We start from the raw sequence: 12,709 nt of genomic DNA, 5'->3' as shown, positions 1-12,709 counted from the left end.
AAATATCCATCCTTCCAAAACAAAATTTGATGAACAAAGCAGCATTTTAGGATTTTAGGATTTGATGGAACCACTCTGATTGAGATCAGATTTAACACATCTGAGGTTCAATCAGTTCCTTAAATAGACTAGTTTTTATGGCACTTGCTTTCTAGCAAATGTGTGCAAAAAATGTACATGTATTATGGTTTTATCTCCCACCCATTGCCCACCTATTATACTCAAGTTTGTCCTCCACATGTTGTGGATGAAATATGGCAAAGTAATATTCATTTGCAAGTCATGTCTAAAAGTTGTTTGCACAATCCATCTTTGCACTATCAATTTTGTGCTATTGTTATGACTTTATGTTATATTTTATCATAACAAAAGAATTTGTTTTACATGTATATATAGAGAAATGTTAAATAGACCCATGTTTTTACTAAATAGATCCACCTTTGATGAAGAATATGGTAATCATGATGAATGTGGTTGGTTTTTTATTGGTTGCAAATTCAATAATTGAGAAATGAATCTAGATGTCATTTGTTTGCTTGTTTGTTTGTTTGTTTTGTTTTGTTTTGTTTTTTTTTTTTCCATAATGGTTTGGATGGGTGGGTCCATTTAGTAAAAACTTGGATCTATTTAAAATTCTTCTCTCTCTCTCTCTCTATATATATATATACACACACACATAAATGCACAAATACAAACATTGATTAGATCTTTATTTTCTATTGTCTTAGTTTAAAATTATATGTGTTTTGGATATGCATAATTGTAAATTAAAATTGAGTATAAAGTTAAGTAAGTTAGAATGATTGTAAAATTATTTTTGTGTATTCATTGTTTAATTGAATATACATATACACACATAAATATAAATATAAATTAATAAGTACTTTAAATGCTTAACATAAAATAATTATGAAATATGTAAAATAATAAATATAATACATAAATGCTAAATAATCTTGGTCTTGTTTCACCTATCTTGAATTTCTAAATAAAAGTATGAAAAAAATATTATATTCTGTAATGATTTGATATTGTAGAAGATGTTTTGTTCAATATTTAATGCATAATTTTTAATTTTTTTAATTTTTTTAATAAATTTTTGATATCAAAATTTTAATATACATATAGAGAGAGAAAGAGAGAGAGATTTGTGTAATTTTTGGAATAATGCAATTAATTTAAATATAGCACTGTATAATTCATTTAATTTATAATAATTAATTTTAATATAACACTGTATAATTGTTGGTTTGAAAATCCAAAAATAAAATAAATTAGTATATAAATTTCATTTAAAAACTAAAATATTGAATAATTCATAGAAATAAATCAAAACAACAAGATTAGATTTAAGCATGAATCTGTAAATTATTACTTGGTTTGCATTTAAAATTTAATTAATAATTTTCACATATTATTTTAATAAACATATAATTGAATAAAATAAGTTCAAAATTTTAACTTAAATAAATATATATAGATTTTTTTTAAAAAAAAACTGACAATAGATTTGAATATAGTATTGATAAGTTCAAGGTAATATACTATTAATTTTATCATATTATTTTTTATTTTTATAGTGTTTTTTTAATTGGTAGTAATTTTAGAAATAGAATAATGATTTTGTATGATTTTTAAATTCTATTATTACAGTAGATTTATAACCCAAGGAAATAGTTTCATATTCAAACTTATGGTGAAGTAAAATTAGTAAATTCATCAAGTAGAATCAATTTACAGACAAGCATAATGATAATTTGTGTATATGTATGCATGTGTGACTTTAAAACTTTCAACAGAGTTATCAACAAAATAACTATCTTTATGCTGATTTTTAATTTTTTTCAAAAATAAAATAATAATAATAATTATTTTTTAAAATAAATTATTAATTATTAATTGTTTTTACATATGTGGATCTAAAATTTGATACATTTTCAAAATTATTTTGGGTAAGTACGTTTATATATATGTATATATATATATATATATAGACACACACACACACACACATATATATATATATATATATATATATATATATATTTTATTAAAAGTGCATTTTTTATTTTTACAATGTTTAATAAATTATGTCTTTTTATAACATCTTTATATTCTTTAAACACAATCTCAATCAACTTATAATGCTATTTTTAAAATCTTAAAATTAAAGTTAATATGTGGATTACCTAACTATAATCTGAAATAAAAAGTGAATGACTTAATTAGAAACATAATATTACCCTAATCTAAAAATATACAACTTCTTAATTAACCATTAAAAAGTGTATTACTTTTTATGTTATATTGATTGCACTGACTATAACCATGGCACATATGTATATATATATATATATATATATATATATATCAAATAAAATTTAATTGTTTTTTTCTAAAAAATATTTTAAATCATAATCCGCTCAAATTAAACAAATCATGGTTGGTAAAATTCATTACAAGAATAATATAAATGCAAAAATATTTCAATTTCGTTTTTTTTTTTTTTTTTTTTTTTTTCTTGTTTTTTTTTCAAAATTTGATTATTTTTGCTAATAGAAGAACATATAACTGGTTATTATACTGAAAAATCAAAGTACCAAAGAACACTTCTATATGAGGCCAATAAATTTTGCTTATAAAACAATTTATGACTTAAAAAGAAACATATCTAAAGTAAACTTAGTGATATGAATTGGATATAATACTTTATTTTGTTTTAAAATTTTATGATCCAAAATGAAATTCATCTTCCTATCAAAAATGTTATCACTTCATCTGCCCATGTATTGCAATTTTTGAAAATTACATAGTGTTAATAAATGTCATTTTGTGCAATAAACATTTATATTCAATAACATTCTCTAAATTCATCTTAAGTTTAACTCAATTCCATGGAGAATATATTTGTAATATATCTACACATATTTTTGAAATAACTTACATTTTACCTTAAGTATACAAACTTAAGTATTAAATTTTGGATTTAATTAAAAGAAATTGCAATACATGGTAGAAGGAGGGGTGTTTTTAAAGATAAAAAAAAATAAAATATCCGTAATATTTGAAAAGTTAATATATGATTGCTTAATAATAAAATACTATAAAATTAAAAACTATTTTAGAACAAATAAATAATCTATTTTATAAAATTTAAGAAATCCAAAAGGTAATGTGGCAAGTATTGAGACATTATCATTGTTGACTACTATATATAAATAAGTAAAAAATATAGTTATGCACACATAAAAATGTTTTGTGTCTTGACTAGTCACAAGTGACACTAATAAAATATTGACTTTATATAGCCACTTAGAAACTATGAGTAACCTTAAAGCCACAATATAAACCCATAGAGGCACTATTGATCATAAAAAGTAAAAAGTGACAAATATCTTGTGTAATACATAATGCAAATTTGGTAGTAAAAAAAATATTTAATAGAAATTATTTGGATGAAATATTATTATTAAAATTTGATAGTAATATTAGTTGAGGTTACAATATATAATATAATATAAAAATCTAGGAGAGGATGATGCTCAAATGTCAATTTTATTTTTTTCACTTCTACATATACTAGAAGCAAGTAGTCAAATTTTAAAAACCTAACCATAGAATCTCTCTCCCTACATATGTATGAATGTATATATATATATATATATATATATATATGTATATATACATATACACACTCATATGTAGTCAATAAAATGACCACAATGAGAATAAATAAGCAACAAATCAAAAAAGTAGTAAATAAGCGATTTATAATTTCTCCAAGGCAGTATTTCATGCTAATCGGCAAGATAATGGGCACTTGCATATCATTAAAAAAATCGAACATCAATCCACAATCCATTATTGTGGAAGAATTACACTTTTAAAATAAGATTTTTGAACTACAACAACCACGAGAAAAAGAGTAGAAAAACAAAACACTAAATAAAAGAGACACGGAATCTCAGTAGACGCACAAATCCACAAAAAACATCTTTTATTTTATTCCACGAGGAGAACCATAACTAAAATAAAACAAAATAACAAACGAATAAAATAAACAAACAAAGAGAGTACAATACGACATTCGAGTTGGACAGTGGGCCCCTTCCATAGATATTGAACGCCCTCTCCTCACATTCCTCCCAAAACGTAGATTCAGTTGTCCGTTCGCCTGATCTTCGCACAGGGTACACCCAATGGGCAGATCTACGAAAGCGGCCTTGGAAAGGGGGGAGTCCCGAATTCAAGGTGAGGAACGATGGCGCAGCGCCGAGTTTGCTTCGGATCCGAGATAAGAAGAATTCTTGCAAATGCAATCGAGTTCCCGATTTGGCACCATTTTCATCATCCGATGATGATTCGATGATGATACTGTTGGTGGTGCTAATGTTGATGCTGCCTGCTGCTGATGCTTTTGCACTGAGGATTCCTGATTCCCTTGCGCGGCTGGGCGGCATCGTTGCCGTGTGTGTGTATGTGTGAGAGTGTGTGTGTGTGTGGGGCCTGGTGGCTCGTTGCCAGTGTCTATCCCCGGAGCATCTCTTCACGCTCGTTGCAGTGATGCCGGATTCGTTGTGTCATTCCTAAACCATCCAGCTTTCGTCACACCTGCGGCGGGTATCTTCTCCTGTGGACTCGGGTAAGTCGCATTCCATTCATCGTGCGTCCGTGCGTGCGTCCTCAGGATGATCGCCGCACAGACCCCGATACCGGTATTAATTACTTCCACTTTAGTGCTTGGTGAAGTCCTTGCAGACTCATAGAATTGCCCCAACGCTGTGTAGGTGCACTGGGGATTCCCTGCTCCAGATCGGTGGATGCTGGATTCTGCTGCAGAGCATGAAGAATTGAGCGTTTCGGTGGTGAATTTGATTGTAAGGGTGATGCATGTAGAATGTGGGGGTAGCGTGTGAGGAGGAGGGGCCGGAGAGGGAGAAGAGTGCTTTTGTGGGAGGTGGTGTGAGGAGTTGTGCGTTGTTGATTTTGACGGGAAGTGGCTGAGAAGCGGCAGCATGAAGGTGGATGGCAATGGAGTCGAGGCGATCCGGGAGCAGAATGGCATGGGTCCGGTTGTGGAGGTCATCAATGTGTGGTCCGGCCCGCGATCGCTCAGCACCAGTCTCATGTACTCATTTGCACAGGTGGGCGTGTCTTCCTCTTACCGCAGGTTTCGTGTACTTTTCGTGTCGTTGGTTCCGATCCGTCATGCGCGCGCGAGCGAGCTCTGAAAGGGTTCTCGCAGTTCTGGAGAGTTTGTCACGTGTTCAATGTGAGTCGTGGGTTCATCGATTCGCTATCGTTTGCTTCTATCATTGTGAATCAGTTATCTGATTGTCCGTGCGGTTTCTTCTCAATAATCGACAAGAAAACATCGCAGCTCCGATCGTTTGTATTCTTTCTCCTATGATTCACTTCATTGATTTCTTGCGGAGCAGCGTTAGCTCTTCGAAGACTTAGTGAAGTGGCTAGGACTCTTGTTCTCCTGTTCCTATTGTGTGATATCTCCGATCGGCAATTCTGGTGACGCTTTGTTAATTATAACAGCCACTTGTTTCTTTGATCCCTGTATTGATAGTAATGTTGAGTTATTGTTCGTTTTACGGTTTCATCTCATCATGCGTATTGGTGTCGAAAAAAAACTCGGTATCTGCTACTAATCAAGGATAATAATAATAATAACATTAATAATAATAAAAAATTGCTTAATGTGTGCAGCGGGATGATACAGAAGTTCTGGATGAACCGCTGTACGCACACTATTTACGACTGAAACCTAACTTGTCCCACCCTTCACAAGAGGAGGTGCTCCGGCTAATGGTAAGCGTTACAGAATGGAGGTGTTTCAATTTTCCAGCTTTTTGTGGGATTCTATTATCAAGGAGCTTATGTGAGGGTCTCGCCTGCAGATGGACCCGTTTCGATCATCTTCCCATTTGTCACGTTACTCAATGTTTCTATGCATTGCAGGAGAATGATGGCGACAAGGTCGTGCGAGATATAATCTATGGGCCATGCAAGAAGAAGTACCGTTATGCTAAGGTAGCGATATTGTGCGATGGGAGTTTAATTCTGTTAGGTCTGACGGGATTTGATGTGTATAATTCTTTTCCTTCATGTCTCGGATGCTCACCTCGCAATTAATGGCAGCATATGGCAAAGCAACGAACTCCTTGCCTGACAAAAGATGTGCTTCGTGGACGCCACGTTTTGCTAATACGAAACCCTCTGGAGTTTCTGGTAAGTGTGTTTCTTTAAATATCTTTGACCTGAAAATTTTCGAGCCATTTTCATTTTAGCAACAAGATTTAGAAAGAGTGACGAAAAGATAAGTAAACAATCACTTAGTGTACCGGTTCACTTGTTTTTTGCAGCCTTCGTTCGACAAGGTGCTTCAGGAAGAAATCCCTGAGTTGGAAATGGTGCATCTAGCAGCACTCTACATGGAGCTTCGTTCTTTGGGTCAGACGCCACCCATAATTGATGCTACGGATATAAGGAACAACCCAGAGGTACTTCATCCTGTAGATCTTTTGGAGATTTCCAAGTCCATAACTATTCATCACTCAATCAAAATCAGCTAACTGCATGAGTCTTCGGGTGTGTGGAAATGGTCTTTTTAATCTCTGAATCAATGCACACCTCGTTTGCAGTGTCCTTCACATCAAACGTAGTTCGCATGTCCCAGTTACGACTTCCCGCAATTCCAGTGATTCATTCCAGGAAAAATACAAGTATAGAAATAAAATAATATGCTTGTTTGACTCTCTAACATGTTCTGGTAACGTTTCTTTTAATCTGGCTATGTCTGGCATGGTGCCTCCGTTTTGAAACACGTTTCACTTTGACACAGCCAATGGTTATAAAAGGGTCTAACTTTTCAACTATCTGCTGAAAATCAGGGAATGCTTCGGAGTCTCTGTTCTGCAATTGATATTCCGTTCCAACCAGCGATGTTGCGGTAGGCTCCCCTTCGTCTCATTTTCGACTGTCCGTTGTTGAATATACCACGGTATCAAATGTATGTGCAATTTTTTGCGATCATATATTTATGCAGCTTCCAGAAATTTGCGGGTTATCCGATCCCCGATCTCTTCAACTTTATTCGGGTTGTGATTGAGTATTGCGTGTATGAAGTTTATAGATAGTTCTGAAACGGTTCGTATGCACTAATTAGTCTATCTGGAAGAAACTGAAGTATTGGACCTAAAGGATATAGTTTTTGAAGAAGAGTGTCGACGTGGTGTGTGGTAACCTATTTTTAGCCATCTTGGTTGTCTTGTTGGACTTGAACTGGTACCGCATTGCGGTTTTGAATATGCTTGGCAGGTGGAAAGCAGGTCCGAGACCAGAAGATGGTGTATGGGCACCCTATTGGTATAGTGCAGTGCATAAATCAACCGAGTTCACCCCACCCCCACCATTTTCAAACAAGGTTTGAGACGTGCCGTTCTTTTAAAATTCAAATGATCCAACGAGGTGAACGGTCCAATGAGCAAAATTATTGAATTACACTTAGGTTTAGGACGACAGAGACAGTGGGATGGATGTAGTTGAAGGGTTTTATTGATCCTGAATACTTTGGCTTTACACCGTAGTAGAGTTTAAATATTACGAGCCGCTGACCTCGATATTTTTTCTTCTATCAGCCCTTTCCCAAAAGACTTTATAAGTTATTGGAGCAAAATCAACCATTTTACGACTTTCTGAAGCGGGAGGCATTACTTCATATTCCATCCCCTGCTGCACCCCCGTCACTGCCTTGTCCAGACAATAGAGAACTATTTGTTTGGGCGAATGGGCAACTTCTGTCCCGCAATTCTGCCAAGGTCAGTGATTATGACGCATCTCGTCTGTCTTGTAATAAGATGGGCGCTTTAATAACTTCCTGTTTTACTCCCAGAAGCCTAGGTTGTGCGTATTTTAGTAAAATTAACCAATTATTACATTGGTTTCAAAGCCTGGAGGATTCAAGCAGGACCTTTAAGTGAAGTGTGTTTGTAAACATCAGATCTCTGTGTTCGACTCGATTGTGCAAGGTGGGGATGGAGTGTGGGAGGGGCTTCGGATTTATAAGGGAAAAGTCTTCAAGCTCGAAGAACACTTGGACAGGTGCGTTCTTAAGGTCATATGTCACAAACATTATTACGAATATGTCCTTATCCTTGGCATCATTTGTTGAAGTAAAATCTTATTGGAGTTGTTGAAAATTACAGGCTTTTTGATTCAGCTAAAGCAATGGCCTTTGCCAATGTTCCTAGTCGAAGTGAGGTATGTGTTTTACCTGTTAGTTGATCTTTGAATGCCATTGGGTACTCCATTGCTTCTGATAGGATTTTATTTTGCTGAAGATAGTCATTTGTGTTAATGCTGGTCTTTCGTTTGAATTTGTCCAACTTCAGGTGAAGCGGGCTTTATTTGCCACCCTCATAGCAAACAACATGCGAGATAATGCACATGTCAGACTAACACTTACACGCGGAGAGAAGGTAGTTGTCACTATCTCTGGTCAAGCCATTTATATATATATATATATATATATATATATATGCACATCTTGTGTACAGTATCTACGTTAGCATCCTTGGAATTCCTGTGCTAACAGTGTTAGTGGCTTTTATGCAGACTACATCAGGAATGAGTCCAGCTTTTAACGTCTATGGATGCAATTTAATTGGTTGGTTTCGTTCTTTGCAACAATTTATTGCTTTCTGTTTTAATGGCCATCAGTGTCTTTGTTGCATCGCATAAGACACCCGAAATTGATCCTCACCAGTTTGTCACGTTATTGCAGTACTAGCTGAGTGGAAGCCACCTGTATATAACAACACGGATGGCATATGTCTCATCACGGCATCAACTCGTCGTAACTCTCCCAATGTAATGTTTAACTTGAAGTACTGATTTACTGATTTATATGAAGGAAGATCGCTTTTAAAAAATGGAAAATTTGGTTCTCTGAACATTAGGATTAATAGTTACAATTGTTTAATCTGCTTGCAGAGTTTGAATTCCAAGATCCACCACAATAATCTCATCAACAACATATTAGCCAAGGTTAGTTGCACCCTGACGACAGAGTGAGCTTATTGTCTGATTGCCTTTTGAATTTTAGGTTGAACAATTCTGTAATTTCTGCATACACGCTCGACCATTCAGTCGGTAGTAGTTGGCAAGGTCACAGAGATCTCCTGTCATCACCGAATCTTTTTCAAAGAATTTACATCAATGCTCATCTAAGGACTAGATTCAGAATCAGTGACATTTTTGTTCAAAGGAAGTTTGTTTTGGATTGTGATCCAGGTTGAAGGCAATCTAGCTGGTGCAGGAGACGCATTAATGCTTGATTGTGATGGATTTGTTTCTGAAACGAATGCCACTAATATCGTGAGTGTTCATGTGCTTTGCAATTCCTCGATGTTTTTACTTCAACATGTGTGTCTGAGTTCGAGAGAGAATCAAACTCGTGTGTAGGAATTCATGGACGTTATATTTTGAGGTTTCTTTGCTATTTTTGAAAAGTAACGCCACAAGAGATGTGCTCAGGATCATGTTTCTGACATCCTTGCGTCTAGTAACTTCGCATCTTTTTGATAATTTTAAGTGTCTGAGCTGCAGTTCATGGTGAAGAAAGGACGGGTTTTGACTCCTCATGCTGACTATTGTCTACCCGGAATTACACGTGCCACAGTGAGTACCTTACTAATAATTTACTGCTGAAGTTTCAGTACAGTTTAGATCAAGAGGACTTATTAATGCAGCCATTTCATGGTTTAGAAATCATCTCAACCTTCAGATGCACCTCTGCGTTGAACGAGATTTTGCACAAACCCATGTTATAACACGCCTGTTTTGTGTAGGTGATCGATCTTGCCCGTAAGGAGGGACTTGCCACGGAGGAGCGAAGAATCAGTCTCACAGAGTTTCACACAGCTGATGAGGTTTGATATTGAATAAGGCTTTTGTCAGGAAACAAGCTTGGTGATTAGAGTTCAGTTGATTTTGTTTATACATGTCAATACGATATACTAGACAATTGGACTTTGGAGGATAGTTACAAGAAGTTGCTCCTGGGCATTACCTGCCAAGATGCCGGAACAGCCACATCATGACTAGATTGAAATCATGTCCTGGATTTTTCAATGTTGGAGGAAAGCTCTATTGCCTGTAACTTTCCTTCAACATTGGAATACCTAGTACGTTATTCCAAACAACCCATGAGTTTTTTCATGTCTCTTTCCAATTTTACCTCTTTATATCGTCTTGATGTCATGAAACGATGTTAGAGATTGAGTTATAATTGGGGTTGTTCAGATAGAATCTGACCAGTTCGGAATTATGTAGTGTCCTTTGTAACTTACTGCACAATCCTCTACTTGTTTTCTGAACGATGAAGCCTGTTTACCACTAAGCAATAACCAAGTGGTGTAAGGAATTATATCTCACCATTTCATGTCATCCTCACCTATTATCGTGGTGGGATTTTTTTTTTCAGGTGTGGACTACCGGTACAATGGGTGAACTTACACCTGTAAGTGATACAAAACTTCAGATAAATTGTTAGGAATTCTTTTTGGATGACTTTGAGTGAAATGAAAGAGAGTTTTGTAGTTGTGAGTGACCGTGGGGAATACATATGCTACTCAGGTGAAAGAGATCGATGGGCGGCAGATTGGAGATGGTAACATAGGCCCTGTAACAAAGCAGCTCCAGGTCGCTTACGCAAAGCTGGCTGAACATGAAGGCGAAACTATTCCCTTTGCACAGCAGTAAAGCTTGAAGATAACTCTTGTTAGACTCATGCTAGCGAGCCATGCTGATTGAAGTTTAACTTATCACACAGTATATAGTTATGATGGTCTTAGTTCATGTCCAGAGCGTGATACATCCATTAGTGGTATTAGAGGTCTTCTGTAGTTGTAGTGAGGTTTCTAGAGTGAGTATGGTATAACATGTGTCCATATCCTCGATGAGTGGTTTGCTATTTCTAGAAGGTATACTGTCATCATGTTAGCAGGGATTGGTTTCCTCCATATACTCAAGCCGTTTTGAGTATTGATTAGCATTTGAAAGCTCTTATTGTTCTCATGTTGAGAACCATGGGTGACCGTTTATTACGTTGATAAACGTAGTTAGTTGAGTTGGATTGGCCTTCTGGTTTTCATCTTGAAAACCAACACAGGCATCGTTTTGTAATTTGACAAATAAAATTGCGGATGGGCTGTTGTATGCCACTTTAAGTACTTGCATCTTGTGAGATAACGCTCAAGCTGAGAAGCGTAAGTCTTGAACATGACTTATTTGTTATGTTATTATGAGTTTATCCTTCTATCTTTACATGAATGTCCTACCTCAAAAATTAACATGTAGAGAAGAAGATGTTCCTCTTCTGTATACAAATGTTACTAAGCAAGACATGAGCTTGATTGCTTCTTTATCGAGATGAACTTGAACTTGTTGGAGTTTTTTTTATCAAAATAGTATTTCCTGTTTTCATTTGACTTCAACTCGAAGTCTCATTGGTTTAGTATAAAGTTTTCTCATGTATGTCCCTACAAACATTTTGATGTGTGCCGAGTCTTGCTACAGTTAGATCTGTTGCATCCATTTTCATATGTTGAGGTTTTCTAGTAGTGAAAATTAATGCCTAAATTATTTACCCAAGTCGATTGTAATGGAAAATCATTAGCTCTGAGATTTTCTCTAAGTTAAGTTTACCAGTGTTTTCTTGATATAAAGATAATGTGAAGGTAGAAACGTACACAATCAAATAATAGGCTTGATCAGTTACACTCCCTTTGTTAATTTAATGATTAACAATTTTTTCCTAATTTTTTTGCTTAATTAATTCAATGCAGTATAAGACGTTATTATTATTATTATTATTATTATTACTATTAATGTATTTAATAAACTCATAGTATAATTTTAAAATAAGATTTTAATCATAAAAAAATTTGGCTTTTGTTTAAATTCTTAATGCTTGAAAGCAACTAAATCATTCGTAAGTCTAAAAGACATGTGTCATAGACAAACATATTTATTAAGATTAAAGGAATTAGATGGAAATAAATGTAAGTAATTAAGTTTAATGATAACTTATAGAGTAGCTTCTTGGAAGATTCATAGAAGAAGATAAAAATTTATACATATTTATAAGTAATTGGTAGATTGAAAATTTGGCTAATACATTGGCTACATGTTACTAACTTGTGGTATAAGTTGATTATGTAGTGCACATGTAGGAAACTTGTCTTACAAGTAGGACACATGTTGGAGGTCTTGTAGAATATCACCACATAGCTCTCAGTTAGATAGTATATATGGAGGAAAAATCAAGATCTTTTCTCACTTATTCCAAAGCCTTTCTTGTTTTTAGTCTTTTTTTTAAGAGTCTTTAGTCTTCTTGTCTTTCACAATAGCCATTCTATTTCTAATATTATACTATTTTTGAGTAAATATCTACTCTTTTTGAGTGACACAAGAGTGTGAAGATGTTTTAATTGTTTATGATTTATGTCTTTGACAATATGCCATTATATTCATAATAGCCATATCTAGTTTAAAATATAATATTCTATTTATTCTCTTCTTTAATATTTAATAAATTATAGATTATTTATAGATTTATCTTAGTTGATGAAGAAGCCTTAATATCAAAAGTAAAGGATAATTTTTTTTAATGGTCAATTTGAATTTATAATAATTA

At 34.2% G+C, this 12,709-nt stretch overlaps 1 protein-coding gene across 1 annotated transcript; it reads left to right on the top strand.

Annotated features, from left to right (window-relative positions):
- The first annotated feature begins 4,292 nt into the window (after positions 1–4,292).
- On the top strand, positions 4,293–11,243 carry LOC112292993 (branched-chain-amino-acid aminotransferase-like protein 1). Its single transcript, XM_024542019.3, has 20 exons — positions 4,293–4,642; positions 4,788–5,144; positions 5,719–5,820; positions 5,971–6,042; positions 6,151–6,240; positions 6,375–6,512; positions 6,903–6,961; positions 7,330–7,435; positions 7,650–7,829; positions 8,012–8,112; positions 8,217–8,271; positions 8,403–8,489; positions 8,626–8,677; positions 8,795–8,880; positions 9,004–9,057; positions 9,304–9,387; positions 9,619–9,690; positions 9,861–9,941; positions 10,496–10,531; positions 10,648–11,243. Exons 2-20 carry the CDS (start codon positions 5,016–5,018, stop codon positions 10,771–10,773), a joined length of 1,710 nt encoding a protein of 569 aa, XP_024397787.1. The 5' UTR covers positions 4,293–4,642; positions 4,788–5,015; the 3' UTR covers positions 10,774–11,243.
- Positions 11,244–12,709: the final 1,466 nt, after the last annotated feature.

Source organism: Physcomitrium patens, chromosome 16, assembly GCF_059467195.1.
Source record: "Physcomitrium patens ecotype Gransden chromosome 16, ASM5946719v1, whole genome shotgun sequence".
Taxonomy (NCBI): domain Eukaryota; kingdom Viridiplantae; phylum Streptophyta; class Bryopsida; order Funariales; family Funariaceae; genus Physcomitrium; species Physcomitrium patens.
Note: the sequence above shows the minus strand (reverse complement) of the source record. Positions and strands in the feature narration are given on the sequence as shown.